Here is a 23,112-nt window from a genome sequence, read left to right as displayed (position 1 = left end):
TTTCCTTGTTATCTCTTGGTGAAGTCCTGGGATTTATCAGACAACCCTTGGGGTATTTATTATTAATTCTATTCCTAGATATTTTATAGTTGTGTTGCTATTGTGAATGGGATTTTTACTACACTTAATAATTTATTTTGCTGGTTTATAGAAAGAAAATTGATTTTTGGATATTTAATTTGTAACCTGTCTACTTACTCGATTCTTGCCTTATATGTAATAGATTTTCTGTTTCAGTTGATTCCTTTGGTTTGTTTTAGTACATAATCAGTCTTCAAATAATGATAATGTGATTCCTTCTTCCTAATATGTATGACTCATTTTTTCTTATCTTATTGAATTGTTTGGAACCTGCCAAAAATAATAAATAACAGTAGTGCGAGCAGGCCATAGTTTTGGTCATAGTTTTATGAAGGACTGTGTATATCAAGCATGGTTTGGGCTGCTGGTTTATTTAAGTATTTGCTATTGTTAGTGGTGATAATAAAAATACTTGTATAATTTGCAGTGGGCCACGTGCTGATATAAATTTTTATGTATAAAAAATCACTGAATTATCTCAGCAGCTCCATGGGATGGGTATTATTATTTTTTTTCCTATAATACAGATGGGAAAATTGAGACAATAATAAGTCAAATGACTTCTCCAAGATCATACAGTTAGCAAGTGGCAGCACTGGAATTGAGATACTAGTGATCTAGGCCTCACCCTGCTGTGCTGCCCCCTCAGCCTAGAAAGAGTTCTTGTGGGCTTAGATACTTGTATCAGAAATGGATGCATCCATCCAGAAGTTTTTGGTTTTTACTCTTGCCTTTTGATCTAACACAGGTGTTAGTAGGTTTCCTAACGATGTCATCTCCTTGCCATTCGTAGAAAAACACTCTCTAGATCATACTGCATAATTATTTTTATATATTTCTATTTCTGAACATAAACAACCTTTTCTTTAATTGGGTTATTTCTATATGTGGATATATGTATTACATGTAGATTTATGTAGATATATGTAGATATAATCAGCATATAGCATTATATTAGTTTCAGGTGTACAAAACGGTATATATTCGCTATATGTATATATTGTGAAATGATCACAATAAGTCTCGTTAGCATCCATCACCACATATAGTTACAAATTTTTTTCTTCGGAGGGGAACTTTTAAGATCTACTCTCTTAGTAACTTTCAAATGTACAATACGTTTGAAATTAGCATATTAATATATTGACTATAGTCACCATGCTGAACATTACATGACTTATTTTATAACTAGAAATTTGTACCTTTTGACCACTTTTACCCATTGTCCCATCCCCCACCCCTCTGCCTCTAAAAACCATCAATCTATTCTCTGTAAATATTCTCTGTATATTCCTTCCTTTTTATAGCTGAGTAAGATTCCATCACACACACACACACACACACACACACATACACACACCTTTATCCATTCATTCACTGATAGACACTTAGATTGTTTCCATGTGTTGGGTATTGTAAATAATAGGTTTATGCTAATATTTATAAGACATGACACTTTTATTTATCTATATGTGGTTTGCATTTAATTCCTTCTCTTCTTTGGGTTTATCTTCTTGATGCCCTCACACAGAAACAACATTCTTGAGGCACAACTTTTTCCCCTCAATTCTGTACATGTTGCATCATTATCTTTGATATTTAAGAGTGAATAAATTTTAGGTCATTTAATTTTGATTATTTATTGGGTTCCCAATCCTTTATTTTGTTTCTTTTTATTAATTATATCTCATATATTTGGTGAACCTGTTTGATCTGCAGACTCAGATTTTTTTTTAAAAGATTTTATTTATTTATGAGAGAGGGTAAGCAGGGGGAGGGGCAAAGGGAGAAGGAGAGGCAGACTCCCCACTGAGCAGGGAGACCTACATGGGGCGGAATTCTGGGACCTCAGGATCATAACCTGGACCAAAGGCACTTAACTGAGTGATCCACCCAGGTACCCCAGTTTTTTAAAAACACAGAATAGTCCTTCCTTCCTTTTCCCCATCCCCTTTCCCTTCTTTTTTCTTCTTGGCTTCTGTAGTGATTGCCAAACTTGTCTAAGTTTGAAATTCAAAAGGAGAGTAGATTACTTTTCCTTAATCTGCTCTAAAATTCTAATTTATATATATACATATATGTATATATATATACATATATATATATATATATGTCATTATTTTAACCTATTTTTTCCCTTGAGATATTGGAAAATTTCTCGAGGGTGTCTGCTATGTAATGGATTTTATTTTCTGCATCGAACAGTAATGTTAACTCTTTCCATTTAGCTTTTAATTTAGAGATTATATCTTCCATCTCAATAGTATGGTTACTAGTTACATCTGTGCTCCTGTCATATCTTTTGCTGTACTTTTACCAATGCAATCTACTCTTGATCCTTTATGAGAATATAAACAAGAAATTTCTCAGATTTTTCTCATTCCTTCCAGTAAATATTTTTCATAAAAAGACATTCGTTTGGTGTTTCAGAGTGCCCCCTTTTAACGACAGCATTTGTACATAACTGTAACATTTTCCCTCTGTATATGCTTAGAGGGTATTCAATGATGCTCAATTTTATAAAAAGAGATAGGCTTTGCCAGGAGTAGTTGTAGATCTTTGGATTTACATCTTTATGATGACTTGTCACCGAACCAGTGACATCATAATGTGTGAAGGGAGGATGCCTTGCTGTCTTAGCCTTGGCTTTGGGTACAGCAGACAAAAAAGGAAAAGTCTTCATTCATAATTTCTAAACACAAACCCTCCTTTAAGTAGATTTAGGTTCAAAATTTAAATGTATGCTATGGCCCTAAAGTCTTGAAGCCAAAGCTTCAGCCTATAGTGGTCCCTGATGCGTAGTCCCCAAGTACCTAGGGGAGGCAAACACAAATTATCTCTGGAGCAAAGAACATTAAAACCAATACACAGAGAATTTATTAAACTTCAAAAAAATGTGAATTTAGAATTTTGAAAGATCATGAAGTATTTAGGCAGGTAAACCTACAGCATTGACATTAAACAGGAAGTCAAATGATATATGCCCACAAAGGCTGTATATATAGTAATAATCATGGAGAGAATATAAAATAGCTACATTTATAGTATTTCAGAGACAGTTTTTGAGATGAATGAGTCAAAGAGCAGATTCAGGAAAGCTGGAGAGCAAATTATTAAAATGGAACATTGATATGAAAAGATATTCAGAATTTATTACAGTGATAGAGAGAAATAAAAAATATGGAAGTAAAGGTAAGAGATATGGAGAACAGAGTAAAAATAAATAAGGTTAATAGGAGTGTTAAGCTTATCTTTGATGAGGAGTGGAGGAAAGGCAACACCCAGAGAGATGGTGGCTTACATTTTTCTAAAACTGATGAGAGCCACCAATCTGTAGTGCCAATAAATTATATATAAAAGAAATAAAAATAAATCTAAATCTTCTTCCGAATATAAAAGATCCAGAAAAGACCTGGCAACCTCCTGAAAGGAATTCTCATTTATTAGCATGCTACAGCTTTCTAAACAGTTTCTGGTATGCGGATGTTCTCTTGATAACATCTCTCCTCCAAATTTTTCTGTTTTATTGGCAAATCACAGCAGTAATGTCTGAAAGTGTGTATGTGGGATTGAGGGTGGCCACCTCTGCTTTTATTGCCAAATCATCACCAGAAATCATATCATTACATGCTTTGTTTTTGCTTCCCCCCCACACTTATCATTAAATCATAAGCATTTTCCGTATTGTTAAATGGCTGTTATAATTTTAATGGCTTTATTATAACTCATCAAATTTATTCCATTATAATTTCCTTAGACATTTCTTCCTTACTATATATTCAGCATTTTATTTCCTTCAAATTTTGATTACTATATATAACTTTGACATAATATATATTTTATGCATATAGCTTCACTTTTATTTTGAATCAGTCCCTCAGGAAAAGTTTTAGAAGTGGTATTGCCATGTCAAATGTCATTGCATTTTGATAGTGCCAGCTTTTATCATAAGAGTCAGCACTGTGTATTAAAATTTGAATATGTATTAAAATTTGCACCATTTGCAGGGTGCAAGAGGCATTTTTATTTAAATAATAGAATATTTTTCTATGCTTGGTTATTGATTGCTTTTCTTCTTTTGGTCATCAATTGCAAGTGCCTATACTTTTTAAACATTCTTTGTGGACCTTATGTTTGCCTTGGGTAATTTTCTGTAGTAATATAACTATTATTCCCATATCTATGATATTTAAAAATTGTGTGATGATGAAGGTAGTGGCGAATTTTGGAGTCAAATATACATGAGAATTCAACAGTCTGGCTCATCTACGACTCATTACTAATACTGTTCTCTCTTTCCTATCTCTTTTAAAGTGGTTGGACAAGCTAAAATATTCAGTTACCAGATCATTGTAAAGCTGGAGTTGGCTCTATTACACAGCTCTGGCCAATAAAATATTAGCAAGGGTATGTTGGTGCTTCCTTTCCCCATTTTTCTTTCTCCTTCCTTGAATGAGGATGTGCTGGCTGCAGCTACAGCAGCCATATTGCAATCATGATGAGAAAACCAGAATGACAGACACAGTAGTCCTGATTTTTTAAGGACACTGAAATAATGCCACAAACTTTGTAGCTCCCAACTTATTATTCATGAAAAATAAAATTCCATTTCTGGTTAAGCCACCTTAGTCAGACTTTCTGTGACTGGCTATGGGGAGAAAAATCCTGATTAACACATTTAAGCTGGAAGGAGAGGAGAGTGGGGTCTCTATTTTAGTAAGACTCACTTTTAAATTAGACCAAAGCCAGCTTTATTTATAAACTTGTTACTGTGAGCCCATAACTGACCAACCTAGGTATTAGAATTTCTAAATTTTGTCTACCTGTTTTCTGGATCATATCCAGAAATGTGAATGCATTTCCCGAAGCAAAACTAAAATAAATTATTTAAATCTTCATGACATTTGACAGTGGGAAACATAATTGAAAAACATTCATATACTTTATACCCAAAGAAGTGAAGTTCCACTTGACAAATACGATATGTATCCAAGAGACAATATATTCATGCCTCTCCATATCCATCCATGTAGAGTGTAGAGCTATTGGATCCATTTATCATATATTGAGGATAAACTATATAATAGGCTATTTGCTCCATGCTAGAGATGTAAAAAAGCAAATACTACTCAGTCTTTGCCTTTGAGGATTTAATTTCCAGACTGGGTATGGGAGATGAGAGGAGACTATCCATCTAAACAAATATTTTTGATGTTTTGTGAGAATAAAAAGAGTAGAGTAATAAAGAGAAATTCACAGTGAAGAGCAAAATGGAATAAGTAATTTGCTCAAGATCCTACAGTCAATAAATGGTACAAGTTCCTTTAATCAAGGTCTTCCGGACAAGTCTTTTTTATGATACCAATTGCTGCCTGAAATAAATGGACCAGTATTTGAGATATGGAAATATTTTTGTATTATAAGAATGCTATCATGTTGGCCATTGTTTATAGATATTGATTTATGCGATAGTGTCACCCCTGACCTATCAATATGGCTCATGCAATGAAATTTGTTTCCCCCAGGGATTTGTCCTTTTTTTGACCTGTTATGTGTTCTGCCATATTCTGGGGCTACGCATATGTATCAGGCAACTTGCCTGCCATGAGGGGCAAGATTTTGTTCATATTCTCCTTGTCTACTCTTTATTGCCACCAGTGAGGTAGCTTATTGAAGAGGAGGGCATGGCCTTTGCTTCGTAACTTCCCACCCAACTGGTCATTCTAGAATGAAGAAAAGCAGCCAGGAAAACAGGATGCAGGGGAAGAATTAGACCTTCGAACTTTAGCTCATGGAAAGAGACTGATATTTTTCTCTCTCTTTAAATAGTGATCTTTTCTATTGACTTAAGAAAAATAACTTGTTAAACATCTGTCTTCCCCTCCCACTGCTGTTGTTTACAGAGGAGCAGACTTCTCTTAACTCTGAAGCAAAATCTCCTTTCTTTAGGAAAACAGGTGTCCAAACATACAGGAAATCAAATTTTCAAACAGCTGAAATAGGCTTTCTACTTTCCTTTATCCTTCTACCTAGAGATTCTTTTGTGAGGCTGATGATTTCCCAGTTTAGTTTTGTTTTCCCTCATGATGCTTAGGACCAATATTTTTTTAATTTTTACTATCACATCTCTGTTCTTTGTATCACTACTATTTGGATATGAAAATCTATTTAAAATTAATATTCAAATATTGTTACTTTTTCATTTAAATGAAATATATTTATAAACAGAAAGAACTCAAGAGCACATTGAATTCTGAATTCTAGGAATAAGGAAGGAGAAGTTGAGCTGATATTGACAAGCATTGTGTGTATCCTGGAATATCACTACATGCTTAATTATGTGGATGGAAGAATTATGATCTCATTTTTCAGATAAGAAGATTAGGACTAATAGAGTTCATTCATTAAGTCCAAGATCATGCAATCAGAAAATGGCCAAGTCAGAATTCAAATCCTATTTCTATCTAATTTCAAAAACCACACACTTTGTACTTTATCATGTAATGGAGTCCTTCCTAGTCTTTGTATAGCCCTTTGTTGAAGAATCAACTCATGACTCACTTACTATTCTCTCTTACTGTGAGGTCATGGATGAAGTATCAGCTCCATTGGTTTAAGTCTTCCTCTCTAGGTAATGGATGAAATAGCAACATCTGCCTCATAAGACTACTAAGTATTCATTGGGTTAAGGCATATAAGAGGGTTCAGAATAGTATCTGACACCTAATAAATGCTCAATAAAATTGTTAATTTTTATTATACACTACTTGATGGATAATAGCACAGAGTACATATCAGGGCTTTGGTATCATGTATTGTCTCAGTACAGATGGAATAACAAATGCTGGTGTTATTGCTCTTAAGTTTGGGTATTTATGTATGAAAGATCTTCCATATTCTTGTCCACTTGTTGACAAATTTATGAGAGAGAAAGGGCATCTCTTAGTACAATCATTCATAGTCTTTTGTTTCAACGGTGGAACACTTCTTAAAAATACAGATGCATTGGTGTTCCAACTGAAGTGGGAAAAGTAACTCCTGGAACTCCATCTACCCCTCTGCCCTTTAGGACCCCTGCCAGCTCATTACTGTCTTAGGGGTCCTACTGGGAAACCCTGAATGACACAGAATGCGGACTGAGAACCACCAAACCAGAAAGCACCCAACAAAGCACATTGGACAGTGACGGATAGATGCTATTAATTCTCAATTTCTGTGTTCAGAAGTCCTTCCTCTATCTCAAATTGTCTTCACTCAGTTTCCATTATGTAGCCTCTGTTGATGGTTTTATTTACCTGGCAGGGCCTACAGTTTGGTACCAGTGAACTGGAGGAGATGGGAGCCATGTTCTGCTTGGGTCTACTCATCTTGGAACTCAAGTCTGTAAGCTGCAGCCATCAGCTCCTAACCCATGCAGCAACTCTCCTGCATGCTGATGAAGAGGCTCTGGACCACCACCTCCAGCGGTAAGATGCTTACAGGGGTGTGGGAGAAGTTTGGACCTCAGTATTCCCATCAGACACATCTTGGAAGTGAGAGTCAGGTGGTCCTACAGGTCTTTGACAACGAGAAAATATGGAGGAGCCACCAACTAAAGGTAGGGGCAGTAGTGCTCTGCTGGCGCCAGAACTGGAACATCCTCACTTCTCGCTGAACATAGGGGATGCTGCCTACTTGTGCACATAAATGCATATATAAAGCTACATGTATCTATAAACATGCATTTTTAATACATTTTGCTTATGGTAAGGAAGATGCAGCTTAGCAATACACATGCACTTCTACCTATGCTTGTGCTTGCCAGGAATGTGTTTATAAGTATACAGGTATCATTTTGAAGCCATTACTCAGCAAAAAAAGGCAATCTCATTGCCAATAACCAGGAACTTGGGGACAAGAAATATTTTACTCTACCCATTCTTAAATAGCACTGTTCCTTCTCAGATCATGAGAAGAACCACCTAAAGATGATTAATACATTGGCCTAGAGACCCTGACTCACAGCCATGGCAGAGAAATGATAGATCTCTGAGAACTGTGAGGATCATTAATGAGTCAAGAGAAGGAGAACCATTATTCAAATAAGCTCTTTTGATACCCTTTACTATAGACAGATATTTTAGACTTGACCAAAACAGAGTCAGAGGACAAGAAAGGAAGATATAATGGGCATGTGAGAGAAGAGAAGACCAAGAGAAGTCAGAGGAGTCAAAGAAGATTAAATCATTGCCCATACTTTGAGCCAGGGAATGGGTGGGGTGTTGAGCTGTTTGCGGAGGAAGTGCCTGCTGGCAAACCAGGAAGCACCTCATTATGCCCTTCAGGTCCAAAGGCAGAAAGAAAGCCATTAATACTGGGGCCATTTTATTTCTAGCTTATTTTCATTAAATTTCCTCCTGCCACTGTTAGGCTGTATTTCCAGTGTGACTTCTCACCAAATGGCCAGTCAAGCCTAGAAAGATCTAGCAGCATAAATTAATTTTGCTTTGGAAGGCACTGGTTTCTCTGAGACTTAATTACCTAAATGCAGTAATTAACTTGCTCAATCACACTGTGCTATAGATCATAGACTATGGAGACCTAAGTAAATCTGGACCTCTTTCTTCCCTAGAGACACTGCCCCGATTTCTTTGTTTTGACATCATCACTACTGCCATCCGTCCCTACTCCCTTCAATACTGCTCTGCGCCCCCAGGCTTGGTGCATTTGGCACCACTGTGGCGTTTCAGCCTCTCCCGCTGACAGCAAGTGCTTCCATCTGCCAGGATATATATTTCAACTTGTCTTTTCATCTTTTCCTTTGCTAAGCTATCTTGGGTGCAGGCATGCCTGCATTTTCTTTCTTTCTTTCCTTTCCCTCCACCCTCTTCTGTGCTGCTCATTGAGGGAAGATTGAGCAGAGTTGGCATTGCTTGCTTTCCCTGAATTGATTGCGCCCGTCTGTTTGATCCAATGCAGTGAGGATTAGTTGCCTGTAAACTGGAACAAGAAGAAATCTATCAAAGAAGTGCCTCTTCTAATTCAAATCTAAAGAATTCGGTGTCGAGTTCCAAATACAATGGCTGCTATGTGGGTTATCATAAGAAGAACGGCATTACCCACTCCTCCATGCTATCCCACACTCCTGATTATTAATTTTTCAGTTGCAACCAGCCCATGCGTACTGAAGCTTGGTTACCTCCATGACCTCTGACCCTTTTTAGCTTGGTTTAGCTTCTTAAGGGCAGGATACCTACACATAGGATGTGATTCATGGGTATGGTTTAAATAGATTTGAATTAAATTCAAGAGGCACAGAGTTTGGGGATGAATGACAGAATGAAATTTGTCTGTTTCACCTAAACATTTGTATCTTAATCCACCTTTCTATTTATCAAGGCAGATGACCAAAATGGATTGTGGTTCCTGCCCAAAGGACCCTAAAACTGCCTGATTGAGAGGAATATCACCTTGAAAATATCTTGACTCAGAAAATATTCCAGCCAATAAGTGTATATCCATTAAAGAATGGTGGAGGGGAACTTAATACAATAAAATTTATTGGTTTACAATCAGCAACAGGCTGTTTGAGTCCCCTTTAATTAGTTCCTGATGAATAGGCTCAGTCATGAGATATAATAATCAGCAGAGCGGAGCAAATCCTAGGGATTTAGTTAGCAACAGGGTTCTTCCTTTAACACAAGGGTATAACTACTGCTTGTCAACACTACTCTCCATACCTTTCAAGAGGAGAACTCTGCCACCCTCCTGCCCACCTGACTTTCCCCTGGGTGTGCTCTATACAACAGGGTTATATACTTCAGCAAGATTTTTTCTAAGTTGCACAGAAGAAAGTACTAGGAAAAAAAAAAGGTGGGTTTTTACCTAAAACTCACTCTTAGAGAAATGTGATGACATGGTATTTTGAATCTCTTTGGCCGCATGTAAAGTGTTCACCCCTGGGAGTGATGTGCTGGGAAGACAAACTATGGCTATGTTCCATGAACACCGTGTTTTTTGACAATAGGTTTCATGCTTCATTTACCATAAAAACAATTAGAGTGTAGTCAACATCCACGGAGCAACTTAACCATTTTTCATGAGCAGAGAAAGAGCAGAAATGGTGGATGTTTGCCCAGTGACTGAAGCTTAAAATGAAGTAGAGTACAGGCGCTCTTTGTTTTGGTTTGTCTTTTCCAGTTCTCTTCTTCCCAGTTGCTCATTTAAGAAATGTCTGCAGACTGGAGAAGGCGGCTTTTGATCTTCCTTCCTCCTTTTTCTCGATCTTATCCCCGGAAATAATTGCTCACACGCTGCAGGAATGCTAAGCTGTTTCTTCCAGAGGCGTCATTTATCCGTTCTGACAGGTCTTTTGCAAAGTCATTTCCCAGTTTTGCTGAGTCAGCCCCTACTCTTTTTCATTTGTATCCCTCCTTTGCCGCTGAGCTCCCCTATCTCCGCTTGTCCCTCCATTAATAACAGAGAGAACTCAGAATTTCTGAGTTGTGCCTGGTGATATAGCTTAGTATCTGGTTTATTCTTCCAAACTGTAGCCCTGGGGGCATGAACCTGGGCTCCCCTGAGCCTCAGGACAAGTTCATTGGGTCATCTCTTTAGTTTGATGAGGCAAGACAGAAAAAAAAAAAAATCTGTCCTAGACTGTAGAAAACATTATTATATCTCAATAATTAAAAGATCCTTGATATTTACCTAAAAATAGTTTTGCCTTTCTGAATTATATGATATTTTGAATTATATGAAATTGACACATTAAATTTAAAGGATATTAACTTGTATTTTGGAAAGCACACACAAAAACACCATATTCCTGTCTTTAATAGAGAACCATTGCCAACATTTTGGTGAAATTAGATTATATTTTTCACCTATGAATAAACAAATATATAATACCTTTAGTGACAATGTGTGGAAGTTCCCTTTTCTGTAACTTTGTAAACACCATTTTATCTCTTTTAAAATAGAGTTTATTTCTAAAAGCAGTTTTAGCTTCACAGTAAAACTGAGAGGAAAGTACATATTTCCTGTCTATACCCTGCCCCAGACATACGCAGCTTCTCCTATTATCAACATCTCCCACTGAAGTGGTGCATCTGTGACAATTGATGTACTGACATTGACACACCATTATCATCCAAAGCCCATAGTTTATCTTGGGGTTCACTCTTGCTGGTGTATATTCTGTGGGTTTGGACAAGTGTATAATGACATGTATCTATGATTATAGTTTCGTACAGAGTAGTTCCAATGCCTTAAGAATCCTCTGTGCTTTGCCTATTCCCTCCCCATGAGCCCCTGGCAGCCACTGATCTTTTAACTGTGTCCATGGTTTTATCTTTTCCAGAAAGTCATATAATTGGAACCATACAGTATGCAGCCTTTTTATATGGCTTCTTTCTCTTACAAATATGCATTTATGTTTCCTTCATGTCTTTCCATGACTCGATAACTCATTTCCTTTTAGCACTGAAAAATATTCCATTGTCTGGGTGATTCACAGTTTATGTATCCATTCAGCCACTGAAGGACATGTTGGCTGCCTCTAAGTTTTGGCAATTATGAATAAAGCTGCTATAAACATCCATATACAGGTTTTGTGTGGACAGAAGTTTTCAGCTCCTTTGGGTAAACACCAAAGAGTGTGATTGCTGGATCGTATGGTAAGAGCATGCTTCATTTTGTAAGAAATCACCAAATGGCTTTCCAAAGTGATTGCACTTTTTTGCCTTCCAGCAGCACTGAAATGAGGGTTCATACTGCTTCAGATCCTCACCAACTTTGGGCTTTGCCAGTATCCTGAGTCCTGGATTTTGCCAGTATCCTGGATTTTGGCCATTCATATAGATGTCTAATGACATTTCTTTGTTTTGATTTGCATTTTCCTGTTGATGTACCATGTGGAACATCGTTTCATGTGCTTATTTTTGAGTTGTATGTCTGTCTTTAGTGAGGTGTCTTTAAGGTCACTGGCCCATTTTTTAATCAGGTTGTTTTCTTATTGTTGAATTTTAAGAGCTCTTTGTATATTTTGAGTCTTTTCTCAAATGTGTCTTTTTCAAATATTTTCTCCGAATCTGTGGCTTGTCTTCTCCCTGTCTTTGCAGTGTCCTTCCCAAAGCAGAAATCTTAATTTTAATGAAGTGTAACTCATCAGTTATTCCTTTCATGGATCATGCCAATGGTGTTGTGTCTGAAGAGTGATCATCAAACCCAAGCTCAACTAGATTTTCTCTTACATGTCTTCTAGACACACTCACTGCTTTTGCATTACAATTTTTGCCAATTTTAGGTGAAAATGGGGTGTGGTTTTAATTTAATGTTATATTTTCTGATATAGATAAAATACTTCTATATCATTTCTTTTTAAAATAAATTTCCTGGGCATGTCTTTTGTTCTTTATTTCTTTCAGCACCATGTTTCTTCCTTTCTTATATTTATATTTAAATCTAACTTAAATTTCTTTGTTAAAGATGTTCAACCATCTCTTTGTCATGGATATTGCAAATACTCTCCCATTTACCTTTCACATTTTGTCTTGTAGTTGATTGACTAGATTTTTTTTTTACATATTATGATATGTGTATCAGTTTTTTTTCTTTGACACTTTTAGCTTTGATAACTTACCTGCTTCAATCTAGTAACAATTCATAATTACTTGAATTCAAGTAATTCAAATAATTATCCAAATAATAATTCATTGAAAAAATGTGTTATATACTGAGGTAGATACTTTTATAATGAGTCAATTTACATATTATAATTTCTAGTTTTTGCTATTGAATAATTTTCTATTTCTAAATTGTTCACCACTTGCCCTAGTAATTATTAAATAATCTATCTTTCAACATTAGTTAGTAATATCAGTTTATTTACAGTATTTACATGTGCATGTACCTAGGTATATTTTTTGATATTATATTCTTTTCTGTTAATCTGTATGCCAGGAACATGTAGTTTTTAATATGGTAGCTGTGCAACTTAAATATATAATGTTACAAGCACCACCTCATTAATATTTGTTTTAAAAATGTGCTTCACTATTTTCCCTTCCTTGTGTTTTTCACTGATAAGCCCTATAATGAGTTGTTAACTGCCAAAAATGAAACCACTGGGATTTCAACTCAAACTGCATTAAAATTATAGATTTTTTGGTCTATTGACTATTTGCCCATATTGCTTTTTCCATATCTGATATTTTCTTTCACTTATTTAGATCTTCTTTGATGTTCACCAAGAAAGTATTGTAGGGGTTCTTTTTGTACCCTTCCATGAAATTCCTGGGTATATCATAAACTTTTACTCTTAATATCTTAAATATTCATGTTATTCTTAAAAGAGTCTTTTCCCCATACTTTTTTAAGTGGCTGTCATCATGATATAAGAAAATTCTGATTATCTATATATTTATTTAATTTCACTAAACTCTGCAGTTATACCTAAAAGAGTTTCCATGTATTTTTCTGTTTTTCTGGATAGGTCATAGTGTCATTTATAAATTTTGGTAATTAGCTTTATTCAGTTTTTATTCTTACCCATAATCTTGGCTAGAGTTTTGAGAACATTATTTAAGGATTGTGATTCTATGGATATCTTTGCTGTGAACCTAACTTCAAAATGAGAATGATGGTATTTGAACATTAAGTAAAATGTCTGTTTTTTTTGGTTATTTTGTTTTTCTGCTTGAGGGAGAAAGACAGCAGGAGCTGGGGGGAGGGACAGAAGGAGAGGGAGAAGCAGACTCCCCACTGTGTAGGGAGCTAGACTATGTGGGGCTCATTCTCAGAACCCTGAGATCATAACCTGAATCAAAGGCAGGCATTTAACTGACTGAACCACCCAGGTGCCCCATCCATTGTTTTGATATTAATATCTGATGTCTTCTTCATAAGTTAGATTTTATCTTATTAATTTAAAACATCAGGAATGGATGATGGATTTTATCAATTTTTTGGTAGCTAGAAAAATGATTATTACTGTGAATTAATAAAGTCTTAAATTATGTTAATAGATTCTCTAATATTCATCCATCCTTAAAAATCAAAGGAAACTGCATTTGGCTATGATCTAAAATATTATTTTATCATAGATATTGATGTTATTTGTTGTGAATTGAGGAGTTCTGTGCCTGCATTTGTAAGTGAGTAAAATCTGTGCTTGGTGTATATTGTTCTATCATGTGGAACACTTTACATTTCCTAGGATTTATCCTTGAACATATACATCTTGAACATACACAAATTGCCTATAAAACTGTTTGCTTCCCATTTGTTTGAAACAGAGATATTATTTTTCCACTTCTCTTTTCCCATATAAGAAGTGTCTGTGACATTTAGATTGCCATATAGTCATATTCAAATCATTTTAAAATTCAATTTTGTTTAATTACTTGCAATTGCTCATTTCTACCCATTCTATACAATCCTGTCCCCATTATTTTTTTCTTTGTGTTGATTCATCTCACATTTTTGCTAGAGCATACCTTAAGAAAAAAGCTGTGTGTGTGTGTGTGTGTGTGTGTAAAGTAAATCAGGGGTATATTTTTGGTACATTCATATATGTGAATCTCTCTCTCCTTGACACAGGAATTCCACCAGGCCTGCCTGGAGAGTTCGCTACAACAGTGTGGACATACTCTACTGTTCAGTCCTGCAGGCCTCAGCCTGACTGTTCTTCTTCTGCATACACCCTGATTTTCCTGCTGTAGTAGTTGTACTGGTTTCCCTTGTTCATTACCACCAACATCCTTTTTCTACCAAATCCAAAATATTCTTACTTTATGTTTAGATACTTTGGGTTGATTTCAAATTTGAACCTTTTGTCCCCTTCTGATGTGCCTGTCAGTTACCAGGAAGCAGTGGTTCCATACCCCATCTTTGTTTATGTCTGGAGTGTTTGATATTCACTTCCTGATTCTGCATCTGTCTTTTCCTCTCCCCTCACACTTTTCTTCTTCATTCCCATTCACAAAATTCTGGAGGCTGTTTGTCCTCACACATTTACTGTTCTGCAGCACAGACTCTCCTCTCTATGGATAATGTGTCTTGATTTCTGTTATTTTACATTTAGGTTCATTGCTCCTGTTCCCTTATCTCTCATCAGTTTCTTTTCTTCCTATTTGTGGTATGGCCAGTTCTTGTTCTATTCGAATGTGTAATTTTTTCATTTAATTTTTCTTTTTTTTTTTAGATTTTTATTCATTCAATTTTTCATAGATGCCATTTTTTCTTGAAATTTCCTGAAAACTTCACAGCAACCAAGTCAGGCTTCCATTTCTGGTGGCCAGTCATTCCCCAAAGTGTGCATCTCACTGCCAGGTGATGGTTGATGGAGGCGTCCCTCTCCTTGTACATTGCACAACATTTCACCCTCAGGGTTGTTAGGATTCTTTCCTCCTCTTATTTCAACTTCTAGTTCATCATGTTTTGTTTACTCATCTTTAAATCATGAGAGCTCTGTCAAGACTCACAATTGCACAATAATCCAGGCTTTGGATGTTCTTTAAACTCTTGTGTAGTCTAACTAGGTGCAGATAGTTCTTCTTTTTGAAATGACTTGATTTAGATAGTGCTTTTTCTTTAAGAATTCATGGTATTTTGGCTCTTATCTGAGAGTATAGATTTTGGAATGATTGCATTAGGGAAATTAAGAGGAAGAGGAGTATTCATGCATCTCTGGACATGCTCTGACTTTCTCAAGATAATCACTTAATATTTTCTGAGTAAATATATGAATTAATTGAGTTCATATTTTAGAATCCTATTGGAGAAAATTAATGACAGTTATGATATGATATACTTTCCTAAGCAATTTACTGTATAATCTCATTTAAGCATTAAATAATGCCTAACAAAGTAGGCATTATTATCTCCATGTGCTGATGAACACATTGTGACTTAGAAAGACCCTGTGGCTTTCCTAAAATGGCAGAGTTGGTAAATTGTAGAGGTAGGATTTGAACCAGGCAGTCTTGTTAAAGAATCAGTACTCTTAATCACTAAGACATCCTGTCTCCCATAGATAATGATGGTGAACACATAATAAACATTCACTCTTTTCACTACAGCACTATACGTTTTGCATGCATCCCTCTTGCCTTGTTTTATCTCTTAAACTGGGGGTTGGCAGACTTTCTGTAAAGAGACAGAAACTGTTTTAGGTTTTGTGGACCATATGGTCTCTTGTAACTGCTCAGCTCTGCCGTGGTAGCACAAAAGTAGCCATAGACAATATGTAAATACATGGAGGTGGCTATATTTCACTAAAATTTTATTTACAAAAATAAGCAATGGACTGGATTTTTCTGACTGATCCATAGTTCGCCAACTCTTGCTTTCAACAGTTCTTTGAGATATATGTGATCATTATCAGCCCTATACAGATGAAGAAACCAGAACTCAGAAAAGCCATATAACTTGCCTTTCCTGGAGCTAGTAAGAAGATTATAGGTAGAACCAGGTAATATTTATGACTATGCATCCTTGATGTTTAATGACTACAAATACTAAGCTCATGGGCCTTTACGATGGTCAGTGAATGGCACCTCTTCTCTCATGAATTCCAAATCAAGTAAGAAATAGAACACAGGAGCTAGTCAGGTTGAAATAAAACAGGACTGCTTTATTACTGGTAATGAATTAGAGAGCATGGCCCCACCAGAATTGAACTTCCTAACCCAGAACTATAAGGTTAGGGTCTGCCTTGCTAAGCTTATCATAGGGAGGGGCAGTGGGTGCATCTTAAGTCAGGTCCTGCAGGAAGAGAATGAACACTGGGACCACAGGATGCTCAAGCTCACTCAGCATCTCCCCTAGACCACCAGTTTCATGTGATTCTCTTGCAAGAATGGATATGGACAGAAAATGGAGTACCAGTGTCAATTGGCCAAAATGGTAACTCTGTAAATAAGGACAGTTGTTCCCCCAACGGTACCATTGCATCAAACAAAGGATAGAGGCTCAGTGCTTCAGATTGCTAATTGAACTCTATTTCTATCAATTCTAATTATTGTTACATTGAAATTTTGATAATATCGTTTTTCTCTTGTCTTCTGTTACCCTATCTGTATTCAGATTTTTAAAAAAGTAGCCCATGATATCTAATATATGAGAATTCTATAGTTGCAGGCAAAGAAATGCCCAATGATTACAAGGAGGGCACTGTTGGAATGGGACCTGGCCTGGGGATCTTTTGAGACTGTGAATTTTACGTGTTCCTTTCAAACAGTAAATGGTTCCCTGATGGGTCAAAAAAAAAAAAACTGAAGTAACCAGGAAGAAATGCTAATCATAGCTTGGGAAAACACACAAAACAAAAACAAAAAACACAATTCAAATATTTGAATTCAAATATTTTTGTTATGCTTTTATGCTCATTCTTCTACATAATTAAATAAAATAATTAAAAAATGAATGTTAGTGTGTCTATGAGGAAAGAGATTTAATAATAAAATATATCTATCTGTAGACTGTTTTATTTTCCTCTGGAGAGGAATTTGGCAGTTTATAAGATGGTCCATAAAAACCTCCCATTTAATCATATATTTCCAACTTGAATATCCCTCAAGAAAATAAACTTAACAGAAAACAATATTTAATATGTAGATACCTATAGCAATGATACTTATATCCCCCAGTAAATTTAAACAACCCAAATTCTTAGTAGTACTAAGAAAAAAAAAACATTGTTGATTAATGTTCTAGAATAGTATGAAACTATGAACATAATTAGTATGTTAATGTATATATAGGATGACAATAATAGCAAACATTCGTTAGAGCCTTACCATGAATTAGTTGCTGTGCAAAGCATTTTATAACTATTATGTCAATCAGATAAATAATCCTATGTGATGGATGCTATTATTAGCATCCCCTTTGCAAACAAAGAAATTAAGTTTTATGGAGGTTAAGAGGTTTGCCAAATGTCATGAATCTTAAAAGACTGCTGGCTTTTGAAGCCAATCTGTCTACCTCCCAGAGTTGGGGCCATTAAGTGTATAATCTAAATCTAGTGTAACATTATTAGTTTCTTCAATTGTATACTCCCCAGAAATATGTGTTGGGTGCACGTATGCCTGTGTGTGTTTGTAAGTTTTAAAATCTGAATGACTTGAGTCATTTTGTCTCAAAAATACCCCTTGATTGTTTTAATACTATTCAGGGAAATCAGCACATGTCATCATAGGTGGAATGCACCGAAAACCAGGGAGAAAAGAATTCAAAAGAGAAAGATGAAAGAGATTGCAGAGAGGAGTCAAAGTGCATTTTCTTCATATTGCATTTGCTATTTGCAAAATGTTACCACCTAATAACAACCATGGAAGCTAACCTAAAAGAAATCCTATTTTACGAGTGAATCCATGGGAGTCCAGGGAGTCTAAGTGACTCGGTAGGTGTAGTTAAGTGATTTACCTATTGCCAGTCAACACTGGGGATATCGTTCGCCTATGCCTCAGGCTCAACCAAATGAACAGCTGGTCTCTTGCCTATGAATCTATAAATACCTGAAAATAAAATAGGCTACTAGTCCCTGGAAAGGATTTCAGTCAGGAAACTTGCTCTTCCTACTCTCTATGTCAACTTCAGACTCTGCAATTCTTGTCTTTGTTGTTAATTCTAAAAATGGAAGGCAAATAAAACCTGTGAAGTTTTCCCAAATAGGAGAGGCTGTTTTTACTTAAGAAGGCTGCAAATAGCCTGGCATGGGTAGCTTAAGTTGATTCAATAGCTTTTCATTAGTTTTTAGAGTAGTTGCTAGTTCTGTTTATTCTTGATATTGACTCTCTGTTATATAACCCCAGGACCTCCCTGTGACCCTTACAAGGATGTAGCCTGTTAGTGTTGGGGTTCAAGATCACTTCACCTGTAAGAGTTAGTTTACCAGCTATAAACTGGTAGGGGAAAAACAATCTATGGATTCAATAAAGGTGAAGGAGAGGAGGAAAGAAAAGCAGGAGGGAGGAAGGAAAGGAAGCTGCACCACAGGAGAAGAGATGAAGGTCATGATATTCAAACCTGGATATCCTTAAGTGGATAAAAAGATTCATAGGAAGTTTACATTTTTGGTTTGTAAGATCTTGAGCTTAAAGAATTCTGATGCTGAAGAAAGAAGGCTGCTTTTAAGTATCTGAGACCATTTCTGTGTTTGGCCTGATTTATTTATCCTGGCCAGGTTTCCAATTCCCCTGTCTTAGGAGGGGACCAAGTAAAGAAGCCTGGGCACATCCGCTATACCCAAGATGAAAGAGTCTATCATGGGTTCTGCTGTCCCACAAGTTTCCACGAAGCCCCACTTTCATGCCCAGCATAGTTTTCCTTAAGGACACATGGCTTTGATTCCAGGTAGCTCAGTTCTAGGTCAGTGTATTGCTGCTGACAGCTGGCTCTGTGATTCTGGGGAGGTGGCTTATCTTGTTTATTCTCAGGTTTCTTAACTTCCAACTTAAAGATCTTTGAATTTCTTTTAGATCTGATATCCTATGTTCATTTTCAAGGCAGTTGCCATTGAAATCCTCCCATTCCAACATGAGTAGCAAGGTTGCAACCCCAAATTCAAGACATAAAAGGCAAGGCAGTCGAATTATGCTAAATGGCACAAAGCTGATACTTGATTGAATGAAAATTAAATTTTATCTTGATGCCTACTGGATAGATAATAAAGGGACAGAGCTTAACCATAGATGGGCACCTGAAACAAGACAAAAATAATGATAAGAAAAAGAGACAGGAAAATGAAAACAAAAGAGGTAAGTTCAGAAGGAGATGTTATCAATTTGGAGGGAAATTACATGGTGGGAAAGGATGTCCCACCAGCCACCCAACATCAAACTAGAATTGGGTGCAAGATGACCCTTTAAAAGGGGGCCTTAAATATTCTTAACAGGAATCACAACATGTACTGTTTTCTGTTCTTAGACGTAGATGATTCAGGTGAAAGGGGTCATGACTCACTTCTGCCTGGTCACTTTAATCCCTGATACAAAGTTTGTCCAACCCAGACCTCAACTATATCCTAGGAAAGCAAAAAGTCTCTTCAGTGATGTGATAACTCATCGCAGACTTACTAATTCTGTTTATGGTGAGAGATGAGTCTATTGGAAAATGGAGGTAATGTAGCAGGAGCCAAGATGGCCCCAGGGCAGTGGGAATGGAAACTAAATTAGATCCAATGTATGTATGATAACTTGGTGTTCATTATTTTGTTGTGTGGTTTAGAAACCAGGAGGCTGACTAGTTCCCCTGTGCTTTGCCAGTGTGTGACAAAATAAATACAGCGAAGAGTGGGAATAGTGCTAATAGAATAGCATATGCCTGGGAATGTGATAAGGATTTGATATGCCTTATCTTAAATAAGGCAAGCCCTAGGAAACCATTAGTAGCAGTGGTAGTAGTAGTAGTAGTACGAGGAGGAGGAGGAGGAGGAGGAGGAGTGGTAGTGATCTTATAGATGAATAAATGGAGGCTTAAGACATTGTACATCTGATAAAGGCCAACCCACTACTATGTAACTGATCCACAATTCAAACACAGGTGACTGAATCCAAATTTGTTCTTTTCTTTCTGAGATGCATTGCAATTATTATCAAAGAAACCTATAAAGCAACCTCTAACACAAAGGGGGAAAACAGGCCATGGAATTTGATCTGTATAAATCAGTGTTCTTAACCAAAGAGCTGGCTCCTGTAAGTTCATTGCCAACATCACAGCATCTCCATGGTAGGGAAACATACATGTGATAAGTCTCAACTTTCTCAACATTTCACCCACTAAATATTCAAAGCCAGGAAGGAAAACCAGCTGTCCCATCTTTGTTGTTGTTCATATATTTAATTACATGAGGATAACCTAGAGAAAGTCAAGGAATTTCTCCTTATTCTAAACAAAGGATGTACAATGAGTTTTCAGATCAGCCAAATCAGTGATTGAAGGTTTGCCTTGGAGAAGTTTTGCCTTAGAGGTTTGCCTTGAACTACATTTTGGAAAGAGGACTTGGAGAAGTTGAATGGTCTCTGCTTCCTATCAGTGAAGCACCCACAACATAGGGGTGATTGACAGTCCAGTTTCAGCTTAGTTTAAGCACTCAGCATTAGTACAAGGGAAAACAGACACCAGGGAATTGAGCATACTCATCCAAAAAGCCATTTATGGAATCACTGATAATAATAAACAATGTTTATTGATTGCTTAGCATATGCCAAACACTATTTTAAGTTATTATCCATACCAAAATTTTAAATCTCCATGAATAGTCCTAAGAGGTAAATATTATTTTACCCTCATTTTGTAGAGATGATCCTGAGGCACAGAAAGTTTAAATAACTTGCCCAAAGTTACCTGTAACTGATGGTGCTAAGACCAGCATGTTTAACCACTGTACCAGTTTCAACAATAGCAGTTGTTTTGTAAAATCTAATATCTTATTTCCAACTGGTTCCTACCGGTATCTGTACTTGTTCAGCTTATCAAGAAAACAAGATGCATGTGATAAATTCCAAATCTGAATGTCATGTAAAGGGAATGAGAGGGTTATTAAGTAATTGGAAAGGCTAGGATATAAAGGCAAAGACTCTGTGGCCAGATAACTTTCAGTAGCAAAGTTAGGGGTTTTCAAGAGCACACCCAGAAGCTGCTGAGAATCTCAAAAACTTCCAGGACATGCCTTCTGTCTGCAGGGTCTGCCGGACTGCTTCCAAAGAAACTGCCCTCACCTACCTCGGTGGCCTGTGGCCAAAAAGATGGTGGCTGTCTAAGTCTTGCCTGAATGCTGACACAAAACCCTCCCTCTGCTGTCTCCACATCCTTCTACTGCCAATTCTCCCCCCCTCCCCCAGGAATAATGGCCTCTCCTCCTCTGCTTACAAATCTGCTAAATAGACTGGTAGAGTCTAACTCAAAACCTTGAAGAACCAGACAGAAATGATAGAATTAATACATAGCTGTACTAAGTGATAGTTCTTAGTATAATCAGGAGTGACTTCAAAAAACTGTGGCCTACAGATCGAGGAATCTATGGCTTCAAAGCAGAAGTATGACTGCCATCAGAATAAAACATTAAGCTAAATTAATTTCACAAGTTCCCATGGGGGAGAACGGTGGTAATTCTTAAATATGCACTTTTTTTGTTGAGTTCCCAGTGTTGCATCATGATTACAAGTCATTTTAATTTGTGTAGTTCTTCACTATTTTCAAGTGTTCTATTTCTGTTTGTAACAATTGTGTGAGAGACCATCGGTGGGAACTGGAATGGTGAGAGGGTAACAGAAGTGTACACCTAGGCAGCCAGGTCCACAAAGTCACCTCTTGGGATTTGTGACAGCTGTCTCAGATAGAGATCCTCTACATCCAGGAGGATAGTTGTTACTAACACCAACGGCAATTCAGTTTGTGTCTTCCCCACATCCTTCCTCTAACTTTTGTTAGCAGCAGAAATAAGTATAGGGTCAGTGACATTAAATTTCTAAAAGAAGTTAGAATTTATAAGACCAATGCAAAGAGGAACAAAACTTTCTAGTTATATTTTATACATAAATTCAGCTAAAGGAAGGTACAACTCTTGGTGTGGCAGGTAATTGATGCTTGAGGAGGGAGGTCTTTGTGACCCATGGTGTGCTCCTTTCTTCACTGCATAAATAATGGTGTTTATAAGGAAAAAATGTGGTATTTAGACCAAGAAGGAAGAAGAGGAAGAAGAGGAGGAGGAAAGGAAGGGAGTAGGCAGAGGAGGTAGGGGAGAAGAAAAAGGAGAAGAGAATCAAACTTGCCAAGAAGGAAAAGATATCCAAGATGGGTGAGGGAATTTAAATAAATAAATAAATATATATATATATATATATATATATATATATATATATACACACACATATATAGATATTTGTGCAATATATATATTTAAATACTATTTATTTATATAATTTTATATTTACATATATTTAAATTCCAAAACCCTGAACTCATTTAGACTAATATACATAATATAGTAATTATATTAATATAGCAATTATATTACTATGACAGTTAATTAATATAATATACATA

General features: G+C 36.4%; 1 protein-coding gene across 1 annotated transcript in view; it reads left to right on the top strand.

The window, feature by feature from the left end:
- Positions 1 to 23,112, top strand: part of AGBL1 (AGBL carboxypeptidase 1) — a 733,865-nt gene that overhangs the window by 494,179 nt on the left and 216,574 nt on the right. The window contains exon 22 of the mRNA XM_055325935.1: positions 7,384 to 7,547. Coding sequence (XP_055181910.1) covers positions 7,384 to 7,547 — 164 coding nt within the window. The remainder of the gene's footprint in view (positions 1 to 7,383; positions 7,548 to 23,112) is intronic.

Source organism: Nyctereutes procyonoides, unplaced genomic scaffold (genome assembly GCF_905146905.1).
Source record: "Nyctereutes procyonoides isolate TBG_1078 unplaced genomic scaffold, NYPRO_anot_genome, whole genome shotgun sequence".
NCBI classification, from domain to species: Eukaryota; Metazoa; Chordata; class Mammalia; order Carnivora; family Canidae; genus Nyctereutes; species Nyctereutes procyonoides.
Note: the sequence above shows the minus strand (reverse complement) of the source record. Positions and strands in the feature narration are given on the sequence as shown.